This window comes from Struthio camelus, chromosome 7 (assembly GCF_040807025.1).
Source record: "Struthio camelus isolate bStrCam1 chromosome 7, bStrCam1.hap1, whole genome shotgun sequence".
Taxonomy (NCBI): domain Eukaryota; kingdom Metazoa; phylum Chordata; class Aves; order Struthioniformes; family Struthionidae; genus Struthio; species Struthio camelus.
In genome coordinates, this window is record NC_090948.1 from 21,627,081 (window position 1) to 21,652,573 (window position 25,493).

At 40.9% G+C, this 25,493-nt stretch overlaps 1 protein-coding gene across 8 annotated transcripts in view; it reads right to left on the minus strand.

Moving 5' to 3' along the window:
- WDFY4 (WDFY family member 4) overlaps positions 1–25,493 on the minus strand; it is a 151,290-nt gene that overhangs the window by 110,844 nt on the left and 14,953 nt on the right. For all 8 annotated transcript variants that reach the window (XR_011142195.1, XM_068950147.1, XM_068950141.1 and 5 more), the window contains 11 exons: positions 25,073–25,187; positions 24,354–24,457; positions 22,743–22,889; positions 21,900–22,089; positions 20,522–20,711; positions 18,157–18,317; positions 17,413–17,865; positions 15,591–15,695; positions 14,504–14,694; positions 11,271–11,881; positions 6,738–6,831 (listed from right to left, as the gene is read on the minus strand). Coding sequence is in view for 7 of the 8 variants with exons in the window: in XM_068950147.1 (XP_068806248.1) it covers positions 6,738–6,831; positions 11,271–11,881; positions 14,504–14,694; positions 15,591–15,695; positions 17,413–17,865; positions 18,157–18,317; positions 20,522–20,711; positions 21,900–22,089; positions 22,743–22,889; positions 24,354–24,457; positions 25,073–25,187 (2,361 nt within the window). In the remaining variant the exon portion in view is untranslated. The remainder of the gene's footprint in view (positions 1–6,737; positions 6,832–11,270; positions 11,882–14,503; positions 14,695–15,590; positions 15,696–17,412; positions 17,866–18,156; positions 18,318–20,521; positions 20,712–21,899; positions 22,090–22,742; positions 22,890–24,353; positions 24,458–25,072; positions 25,188–25,493) is intronic.

The window sequence follows — 25,493 nt, forward strand, 5'->3', positions numbered from 1 at the left end:
TGCATTCTTCCAGGAAACAGTTATCCAAACTTTTAAAGAAAAGAACAATGATGGTGGCAGATATGCAGATCATGACAGAATTTAGAATTGGAATTTGTAATATAAATGAAAAGCAATTTCATCAGATTCAGAATAAGTTAGTGTATTAAGTGCAAAAAGGGATTCAGCTCTCTCATGATATAGACCAAGCTCTGCAGAGCTCAAGACTGTACAGAACAAATTCAAAATCTACCAGCAATTTCTTTTCAATGTGCTCAGCACCCAGAAGTCTCACAGACAACACTTATGACAATATTACTAATACATAACATGTGATGTACACACTCATTTTTGTGAGCACAGTTACTGTTTTTTTATGTCTGAATGGAGAGTTCTTTGGACAGCCTTTTCTTTTATCTCAATGACTGCTCATTCCCAGTGATATAAGCTTGAATGTGTCATTATACACAGAGGCCCTCCCCCAGACTAAAACACACATTATTCTCCTTCCAGGAGAGGCACTTTTCTCTATAGCACATCAAAGTCTTGCTTATAGGTTTTTGGATCTTCTGATTGTTATTTTACTCCATTTTCTACTGGATGTGGGAAAGGCTCTGAATATATAAAAGCATTAACAAACAGAAAAGGATAGAATCTTGGCCAAGTGAAACTACTGGTTACTCCAAAATAAATCCAAGAAAATCATAATGGAATATACAAAATTGATTGTTTTCATTAGCTTAGCAGCTCTGTCAATATCAGCATAGCCTTGTTTTGAATAAATTGTTCTGTTTTCAGGGATCTTAGTTCCAGTAAAATGGGATTTTAGTGAAAATATTAACGGTGACCAGGAAACCAGGATGTGTGTTCCTATATGCATGCATTGATTTTCCTAACACATATTACTTGCACTATAGATCAGGATATTGGAGGTGCAATTACAATGTAGCTGGGCTCACAGCTCCGCCTGAGTCTCAGGACAAAGCATCTTCTACCAATTTGCCCAATCTGCTGAACTAGACCCCAGATTTTTGCTCCTAAGAGTCCACACTTTCAAAACTCAGTAGTTAAATTCATTTCACTCTTCTTCCTCTTCTAAACGATCGTACTATATTTAAGATGAGTAAGTACCTACAATCATTGGCAGTAGGGGTCCATTTCAGATGGATACATTTTTCTTAGGTTTCAGACTGATACAGCAATCATTCTGTGTGCAACTGCAAAAAGTAAACTTATTTTTCAATCTCTGAACACCTCTCACTTGAAAAGCTAGCAGCCATTTATAGAAAATTAGTTCAATTAACTTCCTAACATAACACAGATTTAATTTTATTAATGGGGGGGAAAAAAAAAAAAAATCAAGGCCTAGAGAATAACATTTTCAAAAAGCTCCAGGCAACTCTGGATTTTAAATGCTGCTTTCAAAAGGCAGACAGACCTCCAGGAAACCCATTGGCTCTAGAGAGCTTGGGTCACTTCTGAAAATGAGTTACTCGCATAACTTTTTTTTCTTAGAAATTGTCATTCAGTAATTTATCATGAAATTCCTGAGTTCAGGAAAATAAAACACAGAAAGAGTTCCCAGCTGCAAGCACATTCCCATTCTGTCACAATATTTTGCTAATTTACTCTTATCCACTGGACCTAAGCAAAACATACTTTGTTGACTGTTTGTATAATTGGGTTTTACGATGCTACAATGTAACTGGTTTCCATGTGCTCCTTGCAAGTAAAAAGAAATAAGCACTATGAATTGCGCAAACTCTCTATACTTTTCCAAGAACTTATGTATATAGATAAGGTCTACTTGACTGTCCCACATGACATTGTCTCCATCATGCTTCTCATTTGTTTCTCCTTGGTATAATTTTTGTGTAAGATAAGCCTCAGAGCCTCCCTCACATGAATAACAGGGATAGTAGTATATATTCTCTTGAAGGCAGCACTGGGTCTTCACCATTTGAAGCTAGGCAACAAAATCTCTTCATAATGGTAAGAGCCATTTTGCTAATTCTGGTGGCCTGACAGCTCATTCACCAAACTACATTTAGTTTCACTATGTTTCTTTTCACAGTGTTATCTCAATGCAGTGCCTCTTTCTCCTTTTCCTAAGCTACTGTGCAGTGCTACAACATGATGCCTATCAGCTAAGAGGCAACTGTGCATCACCTTTTAAGTGATATGATATGCATGGACAAAGAAGGTAAAAATGATCTTCTGCATAGCTAGCTTTGGATTCTTAGCAGAGTTCCCATCTCTTCAATCTAAGGTACATTTCCAAGATTTTAGGATATAGAGAGATTGGTCGCTTTCAGAGAGATTGGCTGCCTTTTAGGGAGAGAGCGAACAGCAAGAGAGCACAAATAAAAGGGCAGGCTGTACTGCAGAACACAGAGAAGGAAAATTGCCTCGTCTGCCTGAACAGTGAAAACTCCAAAGCTGTGGTTTGATCAATGAACAAAGAAACTTCTTACTAAAAGCCTCAAAATAACCTTGGGAAAGAATAGAGAGACAGGCAGCACTTTTGCCTAAAAAGAAAAGAAAAGGAAAGAAAAAAAGTTGGTTTGTAATCCAAAGAGGCTCAGCAAAGAAAAATCCTCCAGGTAACAAGGCTGGAGGAAAGCCTTTACAAAAGTGTTCAGGGGAAAGAGTCAAACTTCCCCTTCCAGGCCAGGCTGCAGGACCTGTTGCCAGGCTACTTTCAGCCTGCTCCCTCCCCTCCCACCAGCATGCTGCTCCTTTCCCCCTTCCTCTGTCTCAAAGCCTGAGCAGTGCAACCCAAGCTGGAATGAAGCTCTGGCCAAATACCTGAGGAATTCCTCAATGGGAATGCAATTCCCAAATAGGGCACTGCAGTAATCTAGGAATGCAATATGATATAAACAGTTATATTAGCCATGATAGCAGTAATAAATGTCTAAAGGCAGACACACTTCAAATGACACACAACCTTCTGTGAGCCATATCTAACATGGGCACAAATTTTTTAGGTTTAAAAAGAATTTACTTTTTTGAGAAGTACAACTATTTGGAAAGTGTTATGCTGTTAATATCTACAATATTAACAGAATGAATGATGTGAAGATTTTTCTACCACTGTTCACAAGAAATCCCCAGAAACCAGCAAGAAGGATGATACAGAATTGAAACATGCTTTGGTTCTTCTTTTAAAAGTTCCTGCCTTTCCCTTATCTATCCCTGTTCTATCTATCATTTGTGAAGTCAAATGAGATCTCCTAGAAAAAGCATGACACGCTTAAGAGCTATGCTTCCAAAATACCAGACAGGGACAGGAAGTGTCAGAGGGCAAACTTTTTTCTTTTTAAGGTTTAAAAAAAAAAAAAAAAAAAACCACACACACAACCACAACAACCAAACACACACTTCTGTGAATGTCCTGACTCACACAGGTAAAGTGCATGTTAACCCGTCTCACTTGTACTTAGCTTTTGAAACATACATGCAGTTTGATGGGAACAGGCTTAGTCTGCAGAAGTACCAGATGTATGCATGCATGCAAGCAATATCCTCTAAATACCATTTACTGACTAAAAGACTGCCTCTTGGGGGGTTTTAAGGCTTTTAGCAAATTTTCATATCCTATTTGACATTCAAATGATTTTTGATCATATCTAGGAATGGCAGCAATATACAACCACAAATCTATTCACCGCAGCTTTTAATTGTCATTCTGGATAGTCAGAAGAAAAGACTGAAGTGCAAGACCATCTGCTTTACTGTCTAATAACTGCTTTCGGGTTTGCTGACACACTCAGCGTTACTGCAGGCCGCCACTGCTGGGTCTGATAAAGGTCACCAAGAATCAGCAAATTTGACAGGAAATAGATATTATTTCTGCACATCAGAATCAAAGTACATTAATTTTATTGAGTTCCATTAACGTTTCTGGAAAAGTGGTGCTTTCTCAATGCCATTTCTGTGAAAGTAAAGGATTTGCACATGACCTGGATGGATTTGGGGCGGAGGACAACATACCAATGGCATTAGAAGGTAATAAAGCTTACACACTGAAAAACTTGACCTGGAAAGCACAAAGCATAGGAACACAACAGCGTCTGACATACGCAGATCATTTTAGCTTGGAATGAGAATTTTAACCACACATTTGTAATTTGCTGTAGAGAACAACGGCTAGGAATTAGTCTCCGAGACACAGATTATATTCCTCTCTCCATTACTGACATTACTTTATTCAAGTCACTTTGCTTCTCTGTGCTGTTATTCCTCCATCCTTTTTGTAGCTCATTTGATGATACACTCTTCAGAACACGGGTTAACCCTTACTTACTCAGGACCCACCATAACAAGGTCCCATTTTACCTGGGGCACCCCCATTTACAACAGCAGTACAAAACAAATATCATCAGTAATAATTTCTTGTTGACTGAAAAAAAAGAGAGAAAGAAAGGAAGGCATATGAGTGCATTTAAATACATGACAGTTGGAATTTGTGCTCTAAACTTTCATATTTTTAAGAACACTGCCATCTACTGAAGGTCTGAAAGGCTTATTCCTCTCGTATAGCTCAGCCCTAGAACCAGCTTTAATACAGTCACTTTCTTGATGACTCTCTCATCCAATTAACCATTCTACTTGTTTCTCAGAAGTTAGTTACTGTGTAATTATCAAAGTTTCAATAGTTGCTGGCTTGGTTCTGCTACACAGATTTGGGATATGCCAGCAGTTAGTTACATTCCTACCTTCCACAGTTTTGGATGAATGAACTGGTTATTTCAGTCCTTCTGGTTATACTTCAGTTGTCTTTGAGTACTTTACAGAAGACAGCAGACAGAACATGGACAATTTGCTTGTTCAGAATGGGTGTGTCTAGGAAAGGACTGACACTGCAAAGCAGATACTAAGCTGTTTTGAAAGCTTATGGACCATTAGGCTGAAGGGGACAGATTTTTCTCGTTGCTAGATCCTCTAGTGATGGTTTGAACAATTTCTGTTTGTTCTTTGTCATCATTCATCTGCCTTTAGCAGTTTGTGTAACAGAGATCAGAACTCAACGCACTCAGGACTGCAAAAAAGCCCCACATGCATACAGGGAAAAAACGCTGATTGTTTTGAACCAAATATTGGCTGCCATGTTGCAGATAAAAAAAACACACTACAGGAAAGATAAGATAGTCATCCATGTTTCCCTGGGATTACAAGGAATATGAATGAAGAGGACATGAGTAAATAATGGTGCTTGCATTGCTGGTATATTTGCATATTTGAGTTTCTACAGGCTAACATGGAGAGCAGTATGTGCTGTCTCCGAGTTGGGCACTTTTAGCTACAAGCATAGGCTCAGACAACGAGCGGGCTTCCTGTTAAGGCCCTCCACAACCCATCCACCTCTGTTCCCCAAGTATGTTACACTCGGGCATGTTTTTGGCAGACTTTGGCAAGGTGAAAAGAAAGGCATAAGCTGAGAATAGGGCTGTTTGAAACAGGGATCAGGATGGCAGTTTGTGTGCAACTAGTTTTTAACGCGTTTTTAACGCGTAGGTACATGGAACAGGTATAGTGCCCCTATAAATATCTTCAGCTATACCGCCTGTTGTTTTTTTTTCCTCCCATCACCACTTCCCAGTAGGGCCCACACTGCGTTTTTTTGATCATATACGCACTATCCATGAAGCAACAGCAGTGGCAGAACGGTTCTCAAGAGCAATTCGGCCAAACTGAACAGGATTTTTAAACATTTCCTTAACCAAACATAATTTATTTGAAAGGAGCAGCAGTAACCGCACAGCGGGCTTCTCTTCAGAACTAGTGGCCAGTTGGACGAGAACATGACTTCAGCCAAACAGCGTAACTACTATACTTGTTTTATGATGAAGCTTAGAGGTCAGGACCATGCTGCGTTAAACGGTTCCCCCCACTATATTAGGAACAGAGTTTAAAGTGACAAGTATTCATATTTGGGAACAGAAATTCAAAAGATTCAGTTTCTTGGGCCCAGGTTGACTCTTTGCCTCCAACCTCTCTCTCTCCCCACCCCCCCACTCCCCCCCCATATCAGGAAGCAAAAATCCCAGAATGCTAAAGCCAGGGCAGTTCTCCCTGGATTTCCGTATCGCCTGAGCTACAAAGCACTATGGGAGAGAAGATGAGGGAGGAGTGCAAGAACATTATTGACCTCAGCTCCAAAACAGAAGAGGGGAAGAAGAGGGTTCCCATGAAGGCTCTGGTTTCATTTGGAAATAAACACACGTGTCCTTACGGAAAGGACTGGGTTCACTGCGGCACATCTCCTTTGTGGATGAGAATCACAGGAGACAACAGCCCCTACCCTACCATGATACAACTAAAGAGACTGTCCTGTCACGATTATTTCATTTGTTTTCCCCAGTCATCCCGACAAAGTAAACTGTTCCACTTCAGAAAAACTGAGCTATTTCCCATGCTCCCATCTATTCCTTGTGTCCGAACCCATACTCGGTAGTGAAAGTGGAAACAAAGCATACACTATACTTGTTCCATTGCAACAAGTATCCTGGGACCAAGAACCATGCACTGCATCAGACAAGTACATAAATCCTTAGCCAAACTGATGTCCAAGAGCCTTTGGGTTTTTTTTTTTTTTTTGGCTGAGTACAATGAAATCTGTACTGTTCCCCCGCCAGTGTACTGAGTGAATTTCAGTATCCACATCTGCAAAGAGTAAGCAACTCTCAAAAGTGAAGCCACAGAAAAATAGCAGACTCTGTCTAAATCGTACTCTGATATGTGCAGAGACTCACCTGAGAGTGACCCTCTTTGTACAGCTTCGGCAGCAACCTCACCATAACACAGACAGCGCCTGGGTGCACAATGGCACAGTCTCCCATTTCTGACCTGCAGGAAGAAGACCCGTAAGAGTTTGATATTATCATTAACAGCAGCAAGGAGGGTCAAATCAGTGTTATAGCAGAGTACAGCATTACACTGCTGGCAGTTATCAGGTTCAGCATTAGAAACCAAGGCAACAATGCAGATGACCTGGAACAGCTAGAAGCCTGGAGTAATTATTTGGAGTAATAAAGACAGGATGCAACCTGCTCTTGAGCTCATGTCTCAGGGACCTGCAGATTCAAAATGTGCAACAGCCTCTTTAAATAAACTTTACTTTTGAAGGTACTTGCGGTACAGAAAACAGCCAACAAAAAGTCTCTGATGCATCAGCCCAGAACTAGTGATGTGTTTTCCATTTCCAAGCAGTTTGTAACTTTGGTCAGGCAAGACCCTTAGTACTTTCTAAGCATAATAGGAATAGGCAGAGATGAAATAGTCCTGACGAAATCAAAACGCCACCATTCCCTTCTAAGGGCAGTATTTGCCTAAACCAGTAAAAGAAAGTGGAACATCTGCACTTCCCCACCAATTTTCATTTTTGCCATATGCACGTTCAGGCATAGGAAGGAACTAAGGCATCAAAGTTACCACTGGAAAGATCCACTTATGTCATGACACAGCCTGGATGTTAGATACACCTCCAAGAGGAAGCCACTTCAAAGTGGTAACTCTAGTCTAGGCATTGCAGGCTCAGTGTGTGCCGAGAAACATCGGCATTACTGGGTGCACCACTGAACCGGAGCTGTGATGTGCATTGTCAGAAACGCATCTGGCCCAAACAGATCCCGTGAGGGAAGCAAAGGTAACATTTAACAGCCCTAATTAGACAGAAAGAATAAAGCACAGAGCACTTTACAGGCTGTATAACACAAAGAGACTAAGTAATAGAATGGGCATAAAAAAGCTTTTACAGGGAACCTAAAGGAGAGTAATGTCTGTAATAAACACCTGTTAGCCATTTCCAAGAAGGCTTGGCTGATACATCAGAGCTGCAAGAAATGTGTAGCACACTGCCACACAGTGACAGATAATTCTCCCTGCACCCTCAAGGAAGATACCAAATAGAACTTTCAAAAAAATTGCTCACTTGCTGTATTTTCTGTGTAATGAATCAAAGTTAGATCCGGTAGAAATGCTTACTATGACAGTGACTTTAGTGAGGTCATATCCATTTGTACTTGACATGAATGTGGGAAAGAGCTTTAAAGTGTTAAACAAGAGAAAAGGACACACTATGATATCTCCCCCCCAACCTTCGAGAAAAATCCAGGCTCATCACAATCAACAGAATCAGAATTTCAGTCTATTTTTCCAGCTGTGGCCTTGCTCCCTAAATCAAGTTCATTTTCAGCCTGGGCCCACTGTAATCAAGGAAGTTAGCTACCAACTCCCCAAAATTTTCAATTCATACTGTGAGAATACATTGCCAAGCAGCGTGTCCAGCTTTCCCAACACACAGTGTTTTTCCTAAAGACCTTGTCACTGAAGCAATACAATTACCTCAGAACCTCACAATTTTTCTTTCATATAGAAAAAATTTTATAATTCATGCGATTGTATAGTAAAAGTGCGTGAACTAACTAGACATGAATATCAGAAGGCAAAAAAAGAAAGGAAAGTGAGTCTTTAAAAATAAAAAAGTCTTGAAATGGTTAAGATGTTGCCATAATTATGTTTTCTTATTTTTGAGCACTGCCTGACAGCAGGTTTAGCACTGTGGTGTTCAGCACAGAACAAAGGTGGAAGGAACAGAGTCCCCAACCAGCACCAAACTACACCTCAACGCCCCTGCCAGCACTGGACACTTGTTCTCCTCTCCAAGAATATCATATAAGCCTTCTCTCTGCCCTTCTCCATGGTTTTCTAACACACCTTCATTTTCCAGCTTGCCACAGTACCAAAGCTGTGTTTCCGTGCACTAACTTCTCACCCCTGCAAACATCCTATCTCCTGCACTCCTGCCTCAGGCCATCCACAGCACCACGATACCACTCCATCTACCCCACCACTGTCTCTGTGTGGATCCTAAATCTGCACTGGCTGCTACTTAAAAATAAGGCAAGAGGGCTTTGGGGACCAAATGAGATGCCACAAAGAAGCTGAAGAGCCATTACCACAGTGAGCCTGCGTAACAGCAGCTGCAGCAGCCGTTCTTCCAGGCTGGGCGCAAAGCAGGGCTTCTATCCCAAAGAGAGATCAGCCTCAGTTAACACAGCTTGCGGCAAGCTATCTCTAATCACCAGGAGCTAAAGGAAAAAAAGAGACCCCATCTGTCACAGAAGGTGTTTTAAATATTAACACAGGAGCAGAAACACAGAGGGCTGTTTTTCAGATGGAAATGAAAAGGTCCATTCCCTTGCGGCCCAGCAGCTTGCAGCATCACAGGACAGTGTAGAGGACTAGAACATTACCCAGTAAAAATGCTGTTTTTTCTATGTCTTACTCACAGACTCTTAGGACTACCAGATCACCACCTTTCCTCCTCTTCAGAGGATGTTAACACATGCCACAGGATGGGGCATCACCGGCTGCATATAAGTTCCTACTTTTGAATTATGTAGCCCAAGACTGAAGCCCTTCTTCAGGAAGAAGTCTAAGCACGGAGTACAGCTAAGAGGAAGCTGCACTGGGGGAACCACAGGCTTGCAGGAACTCCGGGAACCTGATTTCTTATTATTTTCAGAAAATTTAGTGACGGAAAAGGATACGGGCTCCGCAGCTCTGAAGACTGCCAGCTCGCCAGTACAAGTTTCTCTACTGTTTTTGCATACACTTGCTGCTAGATTCTCTTTTCTACCGGCATCTCTAGCTAACCTGGCCTCTTTTTGTGCTTCCACACCCTAAAAATCAAGGCAAAATCGTCTCAAGCCAGATACCGTGAACTGGATCCCAATTCACACAATTACATTTTCACAAACGGTATTCACTCAGTTCCTATGCAGCCTCACAGCTCACACCCTAGCAGGAAAAACAACACACAAACCAAACTGAAGTCTTGCTCTATATTTCAGATCCAGTAATCTGGGAAAGGCCTTCTAGTCCAGATATACTCCCTAGAAGCTACCAAAAGGGCAAAGTGCCTCCCCTTGGGAAACCCTTGCTCTCCACTGGATTTGGGGGCAGCCTGCTAACTGCCCTGTCATCCAACCATAGCCATGGCATTACACTGCCTGGCAGCAGAGGACAGAGTCATACCCTTCCTGTCATTGCCACTGATCTGTTCTTTCTTCCCCATCTTCCTGAGCCTCCCTCATACACGTAAACTACAGGCCATGGATTTCCCATGATCACCACCACCCATACACTCTCTGTACACTGCCCCATATCCTCTCAAACAGGCTTAGGAAGATCTACTTTGAAAGGAGTATTCCTTCTGAGCCATCAAGTCCTCTCCCCAGCACTGAGTACCTAAAACATAAGCTTTAGGTGCAACTCAAGGAGCGGTGATAGGACTTCAGCAAACATCTCCATGGCTGGTATCAAGATCAGCTGCCTGAGGAGCAAAGAAATCTACTGCAAGTTTTTACAATTGCTTCAAGCAAGTACAACTATGCCCAGAGATGCTTACTTACTGAGCCTGCCTTAGTGCTGAGGAAGCACAAGTTCTGCTGACCTCAGTGATTGCTAGCCGTGAGTGGGGGACCTAACAGCTTGGTCCTTAAAGCTGGAAAATGACTGAGGAATATTCTAAAATAAGGGTTGAAGGAATCTCACACCAATTTAACCATTTTAACTATAACTCCAACCAGAGACGTTTTTGAGAATAGGACTGGGAGATCCAAGATAAAGCTGCACAAAAAGGCACAGAAGATCTCACGAGGTATGAAATGCAAATAATTCAGAGCTGAGAGCTACACTGATCTCTGGTGCAGCCTTTCCTTCCTGTCATCCTTCATTGTATCAGGCAGGTAACACAACTATTCCTTTTCCAATTTTCTCTATTTCAGCTGTGCGAGTAAAAGAGTGAGCGACTGTGTGTGTGCATATGCACACATATGCATGGGGGAGCATTTAAAATAATTTAGAATAGTTTTCATTTTTAATGTATCAAGTGACTGGAAGCAGTTTTCCACACCATTGAGAAAGTCAAAATTGTTTGGGGAAGGCTCAGGGAGAGACTAAAAGCAAGCTTTCAGTCACAACAACCTTTTCCTTAGAACTTGCTCACCCACTACACGTGCCAGAACCTTCTGAATAACCTGTACAAGTCTCAGGGTGCTGTATCCCACTGCTCCACTGAACAACTTATGTCCCAATGTTTGCCATCATTTGCCTTTCAAAAAAAAAGTTGACCTTTGCTGTCAGGAGGCCTAGAAGCTGGAACTATGTTAGCAATTTGCTTTGTCTAGGCAAGTCATGCCATTCCATGCCTCAGTTTACCACCATATAAAATGCAAATACCAGCCTTACCATTATATTTTCTGTAGCAAATAAGGACTTACTTCTCTTCAGGGTTTCCCCATGGCCTATATGCAGAAGCAGGTAATTTGTTGCCTGGTTTTCTGAAAGTCACAGGATGCTCTTCTTGAGCTTGAGGTTCCTCCTGATTATTTCTTGATGCCTCTTCCACTTCTTGCTTCATCTCCTTGAAGTAGCTCTCCAGATGGAGGGTCCCTTTGACCATGTGATCAAGAAAATTCAGAATCCATATGCAGTTTTTCAGCCACATTGGAAAAGGTTCCGAGGAACAAAAAGCTGCATCCAAGAATTCTGCAAACGTCCTCGTCTTCTCAAGGCCTAGAGGAATTTGCCATTCTCCTTGAGTCCAGAAACAGCCAAGTGTCCCAAGATCCTCTGCCATCTTTTCAAAGAGGCCATTCCTCTGGAAGAAGTTGCTATTGACAGGATCCAGGTGTAGGGCTGCTGTTATCCCTTGAAGCGTGTAGAAAACAAGTTCCAAAATGCAGTTGTGTCCAACTGCTGCCCACAGCCCAGATGGAGGGTCCTGCAATGCACCTTCCATGTCTGAGAGAAGGGACAGGAGCCCATTGAACCCACTGCAAGTTCTGAAAGCTGAATGGCTCTTAGGACTCTCCAGTATCCTTAGCAATGACTACAAACATTAGGAAGAAAGAAGACAAAAGAAGCATTTAAACCAATAGCACACAAAGGAGAAATGAGCTTCAGAATACTTCCAAATTCCAAGTTAATTTAAAAAAAAAAAAACCCAAAAACACAAACTTTCATTGAAATTCCGCTCTTTGGGAAAAAATTGTTGGGCAAAGAAAAGGTTACCACCGCACAATCTTCTTCCTTCTGCCATCCTCCTGTTCCCAATGAGTCAAACATCAGAGATCTAAATATACTGTCTGGAGAAATCCACACAGTCAGCCAGGGAACGGTGCTGACAGGAACCAGCAGAGACGCAAAATTTCCTGCCTTACATAATCTAGTCAGTTTGGCCACAGCTTGTGTTTCAGACCTTTAGCTACCCTCATCTATCTTCTCAAACTCTCTCAACTCTCCAGATTCGCCCTAAATAAATGAAAGCAGAGATTCAACTGTAAGTAATCTCATACAGAAACCAGGAAGAAGGCACAGCTCCAGCCCTGAATACACATGCACAGGCACACTAAACTTGTGCTCTATGGTAAACTTATGACTGAGCGGACCCACTCTAAGAAAAACAGTGAGCCAGCATGGCCCAAAGAATACTGCAAGCAGCAGGCTCTCCTCAAAAGAAAGGCAATAGCAGCTCCCTCTCTCAATAGGGGCAAGTTTAAAGTTTGCACAGCAGTTCAAAGGAAAAAAGCCACAGAGTCACATCCAAAACCAATGAATTCATCAGGTTTCCTGTAACTGCAGTGGGCTTAGAGGAGGTTACAAGTGAATGCTGCTTGATGATATCACACATGCATAGAAAACCTAGCCTATTCCACTTGTAAAATTTTAATGCTATGGGCCTGATTCTGTCCTCGTTCTGAAACGAAACCAGCAAAGCTATTGGTTATAGTGGCGCAAAGTCAAGTCAGTGAGAAGAGAGCTTGTGTCTACTGCATTTGGATTTAATCCTTCACAGGTTTTTGGGATGCTGCACAATCCATTTAATGAAGAAACTGCTCTTTCAGGCATATGGGTCCTTCCAAATTTGAGGTTGTGCCATTTTATTTTGGAAAGGCCTAATTTCACATATAACGTTTCCCCAAAGATACCCAGTGAAAGAGGTTCACTTTGCAGTCTGCTGAAGAGGAAAAGTTCTACCATAAATATCTCTTTGTAACAGGATCCAGGACTATGTTGCCACAACTGGAGGGGGAGGGGGAACTCTATTACCGTCATTCAATTTTGCATGATAACCTATCAAACCAGGCAGAGACTTCTGAACAGGGAGTAAATTTAATAACTCAGAGTTGAAGTTATCAGGATGGCTTTAACACGTTTCAGGGAAGGTCAGCAGTAACCACATCTCCTCCAGCTCTAACTCAGTTACAATTTAATCGCCTATGAGTTAGTATTCCTCTGCCCTGAATCTATAAAACTGATGTCTGCTGGAAACCCCCTAACTCAGTTAACGCTAACAGAATCTATTTCACATTCCATTATTTGTTATTCCTCATAATTGTCCACGTGCCACACTAGAATACAGCAGTGCTAATTGCATTTGGGCTCAGGCTTTAACAGCTAAATATATATTAGCAAATCAATCTGAATTTGTGTGTAACACAATCATAGTCCCAATGGATGTTGATAATAAATTCATCTGCTTACATTATGTTTTAATACAGTTATCATTTGTCAGAATTAGACACTGAAGTTGCATTTATTTTCATATTAGTTTGGACACCATACTCAACTTCTCCATAGATGTTGTTAAAGTTTGTTGTTTCAAAACAAAGCTATAAAGTTTATCACATTTTTTTTTTCCAAGTAATACAGCTCTTTTATCACAGAAGCAGTTGCTACATTGTGCTGAAAGATGAATTCAGTTCACACTTGGTAGAGAAGTTGGAGTGAAATTTTAAGTCATTGCTTAGAATACTGCTGCTTTCTGATCTGATGTTTATAATCTAAACCAAAATAGAGCCCAGGGATTCTTTATTCTCAATAGGTTATGGATCAAGCCTTTTATAAGCACAGTGGAGCTATGAATAAGTCGAATTTCATCCTTCCAACATTCATAGGAACACTTCTCACCCCCACCTCCATATTTCATCCCCACCTCCATATTTCATCCCCAAACTGGTGTATGCAAGAGATTGCCAAATTAAGGACAATAAAGTTCCAATCTTGGAAATCGTATTAGAATCAAGCTGTTCATCTTATGCCTACCTCACCCCTCAATTCAGGACAATCTCACGCCTTTACCTTTTCTCACATCCTTCTTCCAAATTTCTGCTTTCCCTCATATTTGCTTCTCCTTTCATTCTCTGTCATGTTACATGTAACTGCACATGCAACTGTGTCCTAGCATTTGCAATTCCTATTTCTCTGTCCTGTATTACTATTTAAGTCTTCAAAATACTGCACAGTCTGATGTTGAGTGAAGGTACTGGCCACATACACATCACTAAAAATGAAAGAATCCAATTTCCAGAATCAAAAATTGGCTCATAGTTTGTTTCTTCTGCACTTACCTTCTTGGAAAAATACAATGCTGGGGGTGATATTAAGAGCCACTTGACACCAGCCAAGCAGTTTCAAAGAAAACAACAAGCCAAGTGGGAAGCCACATTACCTTCAGCAGATCTAGTTTCAGGCGTAGTTCTCCTTGAGTAGAAGAACAGAGGGCCCCAATAACAATGCTCATATATTCTTCATAGTTGATTACTGAGAGCTGCTCCAAGATGCTGAGAGTAGCACTCCTGTAGCACTCATCATCCAAAAATATCTTGATGTATGGCACCATCCCATAGTCCTTTAAAACAACTGGAGACAAATAAGGTAGCATTTGTTACTTTAACTATCCTTTACTTGTAGTTTTCAGAAGCAGATTTCAGTGTTGGTGTGCAGTGCTACGTTTCTAAAAAAAACGGTAGGAGAAGCAAGGAGAAAAGCTAGTTAAGCTAAAGGTCACAAACTGAAGCACACAAGAACAACTGGGGATGCAATGACTCTTGGTGACCATAGTTTCTGATCAGAGATGACAGCTCTCAGAGATGACCCAATACAATGGGTATGGGAAGAAAAAGGACTCCTAATTATTTTTAAGCTTGCACGCTTTTTCAGTTTTTGAAGGGGACTGTATGATATGGTAGTTTGTGACAATACATTTCTACTGTGTGAGATGCTGCAAATGTGATGATTCTTACATTTGAGAATGAATTAAATGAGAGGACTACAGTATTCAAAAGATTCTTTCGCTCCTGTATTCTATGTTCACAGGATTTCCCATACACATACACCTCTCTTAAGTGTGCCAATACCAAATGCATGAGTATAAATCAGTATGTCTGATCGCATCAAGATTTCTCATAATAGATATCGTAGAAGAAAACCCAGCTAACAGACAATCCATAAAAGTCACATGCATAATTCTGTTTTCCATTGCTAACAGCTAAGTTTGTGTTTTCTGTGTAAACACTTCAGAGGTATCCACACAGATGAGGGGAGTAGAGTGACTACCGGGGTAAGGCTCATTACGAAGATGTGAATGCCTGCAACATTTCTTCCTGGTATAATATAATCATCCCTACACTTGTAGCTTTTCTTCTCCACTTCTGAACAAAGCACAAAGTCAGAAAATTTTCTGGTGCTTCTTAAGATGCACCTCAGCCACTTATCATCAAGTATCACAGAGATAAGAGTCATGTGCCATTTCTTACCAGCGTTTCTCACGGACCCAACAGTAAGGGCAGCCACCATCTTCAGCATCACTGCATTTAATTCCTTCTCAGTGCCTTCTTCCAGGATGGGCGCTTGGGTTCCAGCTGTTAGTGTATTAAAAACAACAATACAATTTATACAAGGCATGTGGCTACATGTAGCTAAAATACCAGAAAAAAGAAAAAAAATTCTCCAGGAAATTCTAGTTCTCTCAAATAGCTATTAAGAGGCTACTCGAAACCCAAAGTGAGCAACAGAATATAGACAGGGCACTGTCTAGGGATTAGGGTCTAGTGTGGGATTAAAAAACACAGGTTTGATTCTATGCTCTGCAACACAGATCTCCTGCATGACTATAGGCAGGATCTGTAATGGCTGTGCCTTCGTTTCCCATCTGTCAAACTGATATGGAGCTTCGAGCTTAGTGATACCTAGTGAAGCTATACAGAAACAAAAGAACATTAAAGATTGTGAGGTGCAAAATGGTAAAATATTTTATCAGTAGGGAGTATGCAAATGCCTAAACTAAAAGTGCAGAGCAGAAACCCCATACATGTTCACAGGTAAACATTTCTAGGATCACATAGTATAAGGTAGGTTATTTTTAGATCTAAAGATCTTGAAGTCTGCAGACTAAATTCCTGGAAACCAAGAGACAAGAATAGTGATCCCTTCAACCAGTACATTCCCACCTGCTTCTCTTCAACTTTGTGTATAAAATTACAAGTCATCCAGTCATTTAATCACTTACTCTGTACAGTTTAGGTCATGAAGTCATCTAATGCAGTGAAATTTATACAAAGGCAGAAGACAGCTCTACACACCAGCTAACTGATATCCAGAAGGTAAGTTTTCAACAACCATTGTATTTATCTTGACGGTATTTAAGTACTTTAGTACAAAACTTTAAGTACTTGGCATTGAAAACGCAAACATAAATTTCCCTGCGGGTAATGGATGTCTGCACTCCGGAACTTACATTGCAATTCACACTTATTCTGTTCCTTGGAATAAACTTATATAAATTATACAATTACATTTGTTACATCAAAAGTTATATCTAGTACTCTGAGAATCTGTTTGGGTCCCTCCCCCTTTACTAATTGACCATTATTCTGAAATTCAGAGGAATTTCCTGCTTGATACAGCCCAGATACTTCTTTCACACATCTAGCTTTCTTTAAAATAGCAGTTAAAAAAACAAAACAAAACAAATCCAAAACACACTTAAGTATGCACGTCTGTACCACAAGTTATCTGTATCCCACAGTTACCACATCAGGACCATGACCTTCCTGTTTTCAGAATATAACTACATCAGATAACAACGGGCAGTGGTAATTGTGGGTAACAGTTGGCCAAAATTCCAGAGATTGCCTTCCATTGTCCGTCCCCAGGAATAAGTGTTATTCTCAGAGAGAATACGCACTGCAGAAAACTGACCACAGAAGACATCTAAGTGACACTTCTGCCTGTTTCTTCCTCTTCTGTGAAGTCGGGGTCCCAGAGAACCACAAACTGATGCCAGTTCATAAATGTGAGCTGGCTGGCACCCCACAGAATAATTTGTAGTACACTGGTGAAGAACAGCCCATGAACTGTTCAGGAAATTTGGCAGAATGACAAAAGAGTTAAGATTTCAGAGAGGACCCAGTCTGGCATAATAAAAACATCCCATGAATTTGAACAGCCTAGGCCAGGTTGCTTCCAGATAAATTCTATCTGCTCAGTATATAAAACTTATAAATCGGTTATGCAAAGAGGTTCATTCATTCCTACTGATCTGTCTGCCTGAACAGTCATTATGAATGCCATAAGTACCTGACTTCCTCAGGATTTTGGCTTGCTTTCTCAAAAGTGCCAGCAGGAGGCCTAAGAGACCAGAGTCACGGAATATATCAGCGAATAGCAGGTCCTTCTTGGTCATGCTGAGAAGGCATCGGAGAGCTGTTAAGGTGCAGAAAGGCACTACATTTTCCTTCACTAAATACTGAACCTTCTTCAAAATTTCATGGGGGATGTAGGATAAGTCTAGCACCACTGACTCCACCAGCTTGAAGAAATGAACCTGCACCGTGTGTGGTTTGAAGTGGATGATGTCAGTAAACTGACTGATAGGTTGTAGTGTCCATTCCAGGAGAAAGAAGTTCACTGCATCCCAGGCCCATATAGTACCAATTGCTGCTAAGATTCTCCTACAGAGGTGCTCATCATTACTTTTCTGGAAAACAGACTGCAGCACCTGAAAAGCCTGGAGGTTTTTCACTGTCATTCCTATGAGATAAAAGCAAGTGAGATATTTTTACAACAATGCTATTTAAGACTCACTGCAAGCACCATTACTATAAAGTTAAATCGTATCTGAGAGTGTAAACATGGGTCACAGACCCAAGGGATGTGACTGGGAGGCATGTCCTCAACCTGGAATCAGTCCCTACAGCTGGCATGGTCAGTTCTCTCTGATGTAGGTACTGTTTAGGTGCCTGCAGCACTAAGCACACAGATCAGCAGATGCTGTCTCATTCTTCTGTGACTCGCCTACATAGCCACATGCATACACTGTACCAGAAGACCGTGTCGGCTGAAAATTAAAGTGTGGTAGTTGTGGGTGTGCAATATTGCCAGAAACTTTTAGTTCAGTTTTTCCACACGTTGTTAGGCAAGTCAGCATGTCCAGAATCTCTGCCAGATATGGGTCGTCTTCACTTTTGTGCAGCCCCTCACATCTAGAAACAAAGGTTGGGACAGTCACATGATCATGCTTCAGTAATACAAACGCTTTCAACACACCACTACATACTGAGCACACAAGAACTACCCATATTACTTCCTCCATCCAAACTATCTTTCTGTCTTTCTGTCTTGCTTCTACGACTTGTTTAATCATCCTACAAATAGTAACCCCACACTGTGGTGCCACATACTGCATCAGAACAAAAATCACAAACTGAAAAAGAAAACTGAAGTGACGATGTAAGAGTCTTCTGAAGAAAAGGAGTATAGTTTGGAATTCATTCCAATTACATGCACATTGAAAAAAAAAGAATAATTCTCTCAAAGAGAGTGCTGTTTTGGTGGATAAAAAAATAAAATTTTGATGAGAGATCAAAAAAATTAAAATAGACCATTCATATGCTTTTTTTGATCCAGGCCAAGATTACACTTCCCAAGAAAAAGCAGATACATGCTTGGTAAAGGATCTGCTAAATGAGGTAACTAATAGAAAAATCTCAACCTTTGAGGAGAGAAAATATTTTTTTAGCCCAGACTTTGTGAATGAGACAAGATGATAGCGTGTCAACGTCTCTTCCGGGTAATGAAATGGTTTGAGCTGTAGCCTAGATTTGCCATAGTTTAGACTGAAGCAAGAGTCTGTCAAATGTCAGAGACAGCTACTTATCATGTTGTCCTGTTCTGTGGTGCTTAAGAGGGAGTTAATTCTTCAGAAAAATGGCAGTATCTGGGTTAGTGGCAGAGCAATAGGCTGACACTGGAAGTTAGGGAAATCACTCAGAAGAAGAAAAAAAACAAAACAAAAAACAAAACATGTTTTGTTTTGTTTCAAACCAATCAAGAAAAAACAGGGCCAGGGCAAATGCTAGGGTCCGTTGTCAGCAGGGAAGAACCATAGTAGCAGGACTATCTTTACATGAAGAACAAATTTCAAGCATCAGAGCAGAGGAAATCTGCTCATAAAAAAGAATTCAGGAAAGAAATTCTCTCTCTCTCTTCTCTCTCTGCCAGCAAACGCTGGGAAGGGAGACAAATCTGAAGCCCTGAAAACCTGCATGCTATTTCTCTCCAGCCTAGTTATACCATTTAAAAAGGAAGGAGGCATTCATAGCCCTTACTGATATAACTTAGCTGTTTATGCCCTTACATGGATACAACTTCATTAGAAGTATTAATCTCTCACAGCTCACTTCTGAGGGAAAGATAGACAAATTATGGTGTCTAAAGAACAAACTGCCAGGAGAAAAAAAAAATGCAAAAAAACCAAACCAGAGACAAACTCTTTTTCTGGCTGTAGGTCAGTAATTTTGCACAGTCCAAAAATCATCACAAAGAACGCTCACCTGTGGACATCATTGGAATCATGATCCAAACTACAATTGTCTAGATTCCAACTACAAGATCACTCTCACAGGCTAAGCCACTGATCGAGAATCAATGCTCTAACAAGCGCTGGACAAGAAAGGCAAAGCCGTTGTGGAAACGACAATGGATCAAGAAGATTCAGAAGCACTCTCCTCATATGATATTAAAAAAAAAAAAAAAAACCACCACCCAGAACAAAGCTGCTAAGTGCTTCTGGGGAAGTGATATAAGGCACAGTTCTGACAGAGCAAACTCAGAGCCTGATTAGACAATGCAAATGACAGTGGGAGTAAAAGATGCTACTTTGTACTTTTGATTAGGATAACTAGTGAGGTTTGGTCCTGCTATGTTCATATTTATCTCAGTTCTGAAGAATTTAACCATTCAGACGTAAGATAAGTTTGGGTTTTTTTTTAAATTATTATTTTATTTTCATTTGTGCAACAAAGAGATCGGCTTTCTCTCCCTAGCTCACTGCTTTCCTGGATTAAGAGTTTACTTAACTGAAATGAGAGTGCAGTGTCTCTGACCTTGATCCCTCCTAATACTAAAAACTGATGAAAAGCCATTGCCTTGTAATTGGTAAGCCCCTGCCCCACCTCTAGACTAACTTCTCCTAAAGTTAATTTCCCTTGTGGTTTCAGAAGGAGAAGTTATGCCCTGCTTCCCCTCCTAAAATAGCAATGCGGTTTGTAGCATCAGGGTCTTTATTACTGGCTTTTTGCATCCACATGGAATTACCTAGGCATTCTACATTTTAAAACAAAATCATACCTTCTGAAAATGAAGTTTTACCATCCTCTAGAAACTCACTAAAAACCTCTATACTTGCCTGAGTAAAATTTTTAGCAGGAGTTGGTAGCCATCATTACTCTCAAACTCTGTTAATAAAGCTGATGATATGGGATACGAGTCTTTCACAAAACACAAGATGATACTAACAGCTTCACACATGTCATGAGGAGGTAAGGCATCAGTCAGTTTAAAGAGATTCTGAATAGATATCTTAATGCAGTCCACAGCTGTGAAAAAAGTTATAGTAAGTATGTAAGGACTGACAGTCAAACAAGTGCAAAGTTACAGTAAAAATGGAACAATATGCTTGAAAAGTTATTTCCCAATAAAATAGAGGCAGTCAACTCTTTTTCTGGAGGAAAAAGGGAGGAGAAAATATGAAAAAAAAAAATCACACTCATAGGCTACACAAAGAACATTTCTTTTTTTTTTTTTCCCTTCAAAAGCATGCACACATTTCCTCGCCTAACCCCTAAAAGCTGATTCAGTCTCAGTAAATGTCCCACCCACCCAGCAAAACTGATAACATAATGAATCCAGCTGTCTTAGTACAAGCTAAGTGGAAGCTGAAATATTTAGTTGTCTTACACTAAGTCAATCATACATTTTGTACAGCGTTCACAGATTAATTCTTTGTTCAATAAGGCATGTGTAATGTGATATGTGTATATACATAAACGTACATAGATATATACATATACACACATATATACATATATTTTTGCTCTGAGCAATGCAATCTAGCCTTACTCATCTAACCTGATGGCCAATCCTCCCAGTAGAGCTTCCAAATTCCTAAACAGTTCACTGCTCTCAGGACTAACTATTATTCCTCAGTCTTTCAGTCTCACCCAGGAAACCCAATTAAAACAAACAAACAAAATCAATCTAAAAAAATACAAAAACTATACTGATGTTTTTCCTTGTAAGAAACTAACGACCTTTACAGTTCTTAGTAACATGAAAATTGCTTACTCTAACATAGCCTAGGAAAAAATGAGGGTATCACTCGGAACCAATTATGACATTTTCCCAAAAGATACAAGACTGAAGATACTGCCAGAGGAACAGCATTTAGTGTTGATGAGGCTTAGACTCAATGTCAAGTCGCATAACTAAAAGTAATACATCTTGCGGTTGCCCACATCAGTGGGACTGGGTGGGACAGGCTCCTGCCTGTAATTTACTTTTCTGCCCCCCACGCACCCCCCCCCCAAAAAAAAAAAAAAATCAGCATCCAGTTTTCTATTAGCACTAAACAATGCTCCTATCTAGAAAGTCAAAAGCCCATACTTTGCAGATGACTGACTACCAGATGATGTAGAGATAAAAGTCTCTCCCCAGGGAGACTCTTCTTGTGAATTCATTCTCAGGGCAAGTATGAGAAAATGAAAAGCCAAATTACTAAACCAAACCTTGGAGGTACACAATGCTGTTTTTGGTCTGAGCCTTTGAAATTGTTCGCAGCACATGGCCTGTGGGTACTTTCCATGAAGGGCTACACTGGTCCCAGAGGGAAGCTGTTGCTATAATTAATGACTGAAGTTTATCAGCTGCCAGAAGTTCCTCCACACCTTGTTCCTCTTTGTATATATTATGCATTATCTGAAAAACAGACAAACATCAACTGCAGTACACACGCCTGCAAATATCTGGGAGAGGTATAAAGATCCACTGGCCAGCAGGTACCCAACCTGACCATAGCTGTACACACCCACCGCAAACCAAAGTAACACAAAACTCTGGGCGAGGTCACTTCAGAGCTCACAGGGGACTGTAGCACCATAGTATCAAAGCCCTCCCAAACACCTAAACACAGGAATAAGTGAATAAAAACTTGATGCTGTAAATCAGGTCTAACTGAAGAACAAAAAAAATCAAAACATAGGTGGTCCCATCCATCACCAGCTTTGGGGAAGTTTAATTGGGGGGAGGGGGGAGGGAATCACAATTTGATACTGATGCCAGAGGAAGGATGGAGTGAAAAGAACAAGTAAAACTACCATTAGGATATTCTAAATGGATTTTTTCCAATTTACAAAGTCACACTATTTTGTTTAACAACAAAATAAAAGCTATAGCAGCGTCATCTCAGATTGGTTCAAATGTCACCAAAGAAAGGACTAAATGTAGGGACTGAAAAGCATTTATAACAAGTATCAGGAGGATGGCAAAATAAAACAGGCACTAGTTCCAATTCAAAGTCTGAGTGAACGTTCTTTGCTCAGGGCAAAGAAACACTCAAAGGAGCATCTCACCTGAACAAGCATCTCCTGAATTTGAGTGTCAGCCTCACTTCTCTCTCCATCATCACTGGCTTTCTTCAGAGGAAAAGTAAAGAAAAGGTACAGGCATTGCATCAGAGCAGCTGGAAGGCCAGATCCAATGATGTTCCACAGAGTCCTCTAAGCAAGGAAAAATCAAAATCAGCCCCTCCAGAAACTGACTGCACTTTCCTTGTGCTGTATGTGCACACTGGTTGCAGTCATGGCACATGAACCAGCTACTTAAGCATTTTATTCTTACAACTGCTCTAGAGCACACAAGCATGGCAACCACATGCCACCACTGTACAAATCCATTTGGTGGAAACAAACACATGGACGGCATGTTGCCAGCTGCTCCCAGGACTTCCTGCCCCAGCTGAATTAGGGCTTTGACAGAGTTACTAAGCACGTCCTGCATTAGAAGGCCTGCAAGAGATAAAGCATCTAATCTGCAAACTAGCAGTTAACTAGCAGTAAGCCCTAGGGCAGAGAGCGCCTTTATCATTAGTTCACTGGAGAGCCTATAGCTATAGATGCTTGCTATGTTAAAAGCACAGGTCTTTGTTCCATCCTTGACACAGCGTAGTGCCAGTTTAGCTATAATGCCTTTATAATTGTATAATATATAATTGTATAATGCCTTTATATTTGTAATCCATTAAGTAACTGCACACACACTTCTAATCATATCTTTATAAATGAAAAAGCACATTCTTTCCATAGGCCTTAGCTTTTCTCTTGGGACTTAGTTTCTGCCCATCTCCACCATGGCCCTGTAAAACTCGCAGAGAAGAGGAAACGTTGCAGCGTGCTTGCTTGGCAGACAACAGCAATAACGACCACCTGAACAGAACAGGCTTGTGACATCAAGTGTTGTGGTAGGCTGTGCTACAAAAAATGGCAACATGTCTTAGACTTGCAAAAAGCGCAAACCTCACCAAGAACTTCATGCTGTGACTACCAAGGTATAATTTTATGGAGCTCTTTCCTGTGACACAGATCATGTCCATTAACAGCTGACAGTAAGATTTCGTTTTCATCTGAATAAGATGGACACAAACTGTTCAGCTCCATGCTGGGGATAACTGCACCCCTTCTACCCCACCAGCAGGCAGTATTGCTGACGCCAGTCAGCATTCAGGGCTGCTGTACAAGCAGAGTTTATGAAATGCTTTGCAGTGCTTCAAAGTAAGAGGCCATCACAATGAAGACTAACTGCAGCATTATCAGACAGAGAGATATCCTTGCTTAGTCATCTCCTTAACATGTAAGCTGGAGTAACAAAGAAAGCCTGAAGAGCAGAGATAGGCTTTGGAGAAAAATCAGAGAAACACTAGAAAAAAGAGCTGCCTATGATCAAAATAAAAAAATGCATCTGACATACCACTACTCCCCTCTTTTTTTAAAAGCCTGGATTGTAAACCTGGTGGGGTGTCCTCTAACTGACTGCATACTCTGAGCACGCTGATGTTCAGAGCACTGGGGATAGAACATACATTATGAGATGTAGATGTTCCACTGCTGGGATTGCTGCTCAACTTTTCAGAACTAAAAAGGAGAAAATAAACCAAACCAAAAAGCCTTTGTAGTCACTTCTCTTACCAAGTCAGTCTGTGAGAGCAGATACACCGATTTCAGGAGCACATGGCCATCTTCCACTTCCCTTTTCTGTTGCAGCAGTTGCTCCAAGGCCAACCGAGCTTCCTCTGTTATCACAAAAACATTAAACTTCAATTCCTTAATGAAAGATGAAAATACCTCATTGATCCTCTCTTAACAGATCTGACAAATTTAACAAAACTATAGTAACAGAAGCATGCTGAAATGAATGGAAGGACTTAAAAGGATCTTGATCCAGCACCAGGCTCGGGCCAGTGAACTAGATGTTTCACAAAGTTACAAGCTTCACCAGGAACACCAGATAAGCTCATCAAGTCTGCCAGCTGACCAATGCAAAGAGCATATGACAGCCAACAGGAAAGCTATGCAGGGCTAGCAGTACTTTTCCCGTTAACAAAGCTTCTCAGAAAAGTAAACGTAACATGCTATTTTACTGTGTTTCTCCAGTATTCTACATTTCCACCTGCAAAGGTTCCAAAACCATGGCCAACATGGCATGCACACAAGACCAGATTTTCAGTGCAACTGTTGAATACCAATGCTAGTTCACAGCGACTAAAAGATCTGAGTTACTACGTTTAGCGTTTTCTGTTCCCCCTTTATTTCCCTCAAGCTAAGTGCGTATTGTAACATGGACGACAGCTGAATAAACAGCACAGCCACAGAACAAGCACACAATGGATGTGGTACATGATCATTACCTGCAGGCTTGCCATTGAGGTGGTTCTTAATCTCTTTCGTCAGAAGTTTGGAAACCTCGCTGGCTAACAGCTGAACGTTGGGAAATACAATTGCTCCAGCAGACTGTTCCCAGGCCTGAAACCCAAGCAGGAGCAACTGTTCAAACGTTTTTTATACAGCATGTCATTGGTGTATTGAGAAGTACTAACACATGTAAACAAATAAACAGAAAGTTAATATTTGCCTCCACAATTCCTTCCCCAACCAGGACCATCAAGCAGTACCATCCTGCCAGAAAGGCAGGAGCCTAGCACCACAGATAGAGGAGTCAACTTGGAACTACCTTTTGAATCATATAACGGACCCGCTAGAGAACACTGATATTATTTCCCCCAATGCATACAATCAAAACAGTGTAAGAGTATGTCATAGCCAGAGCAC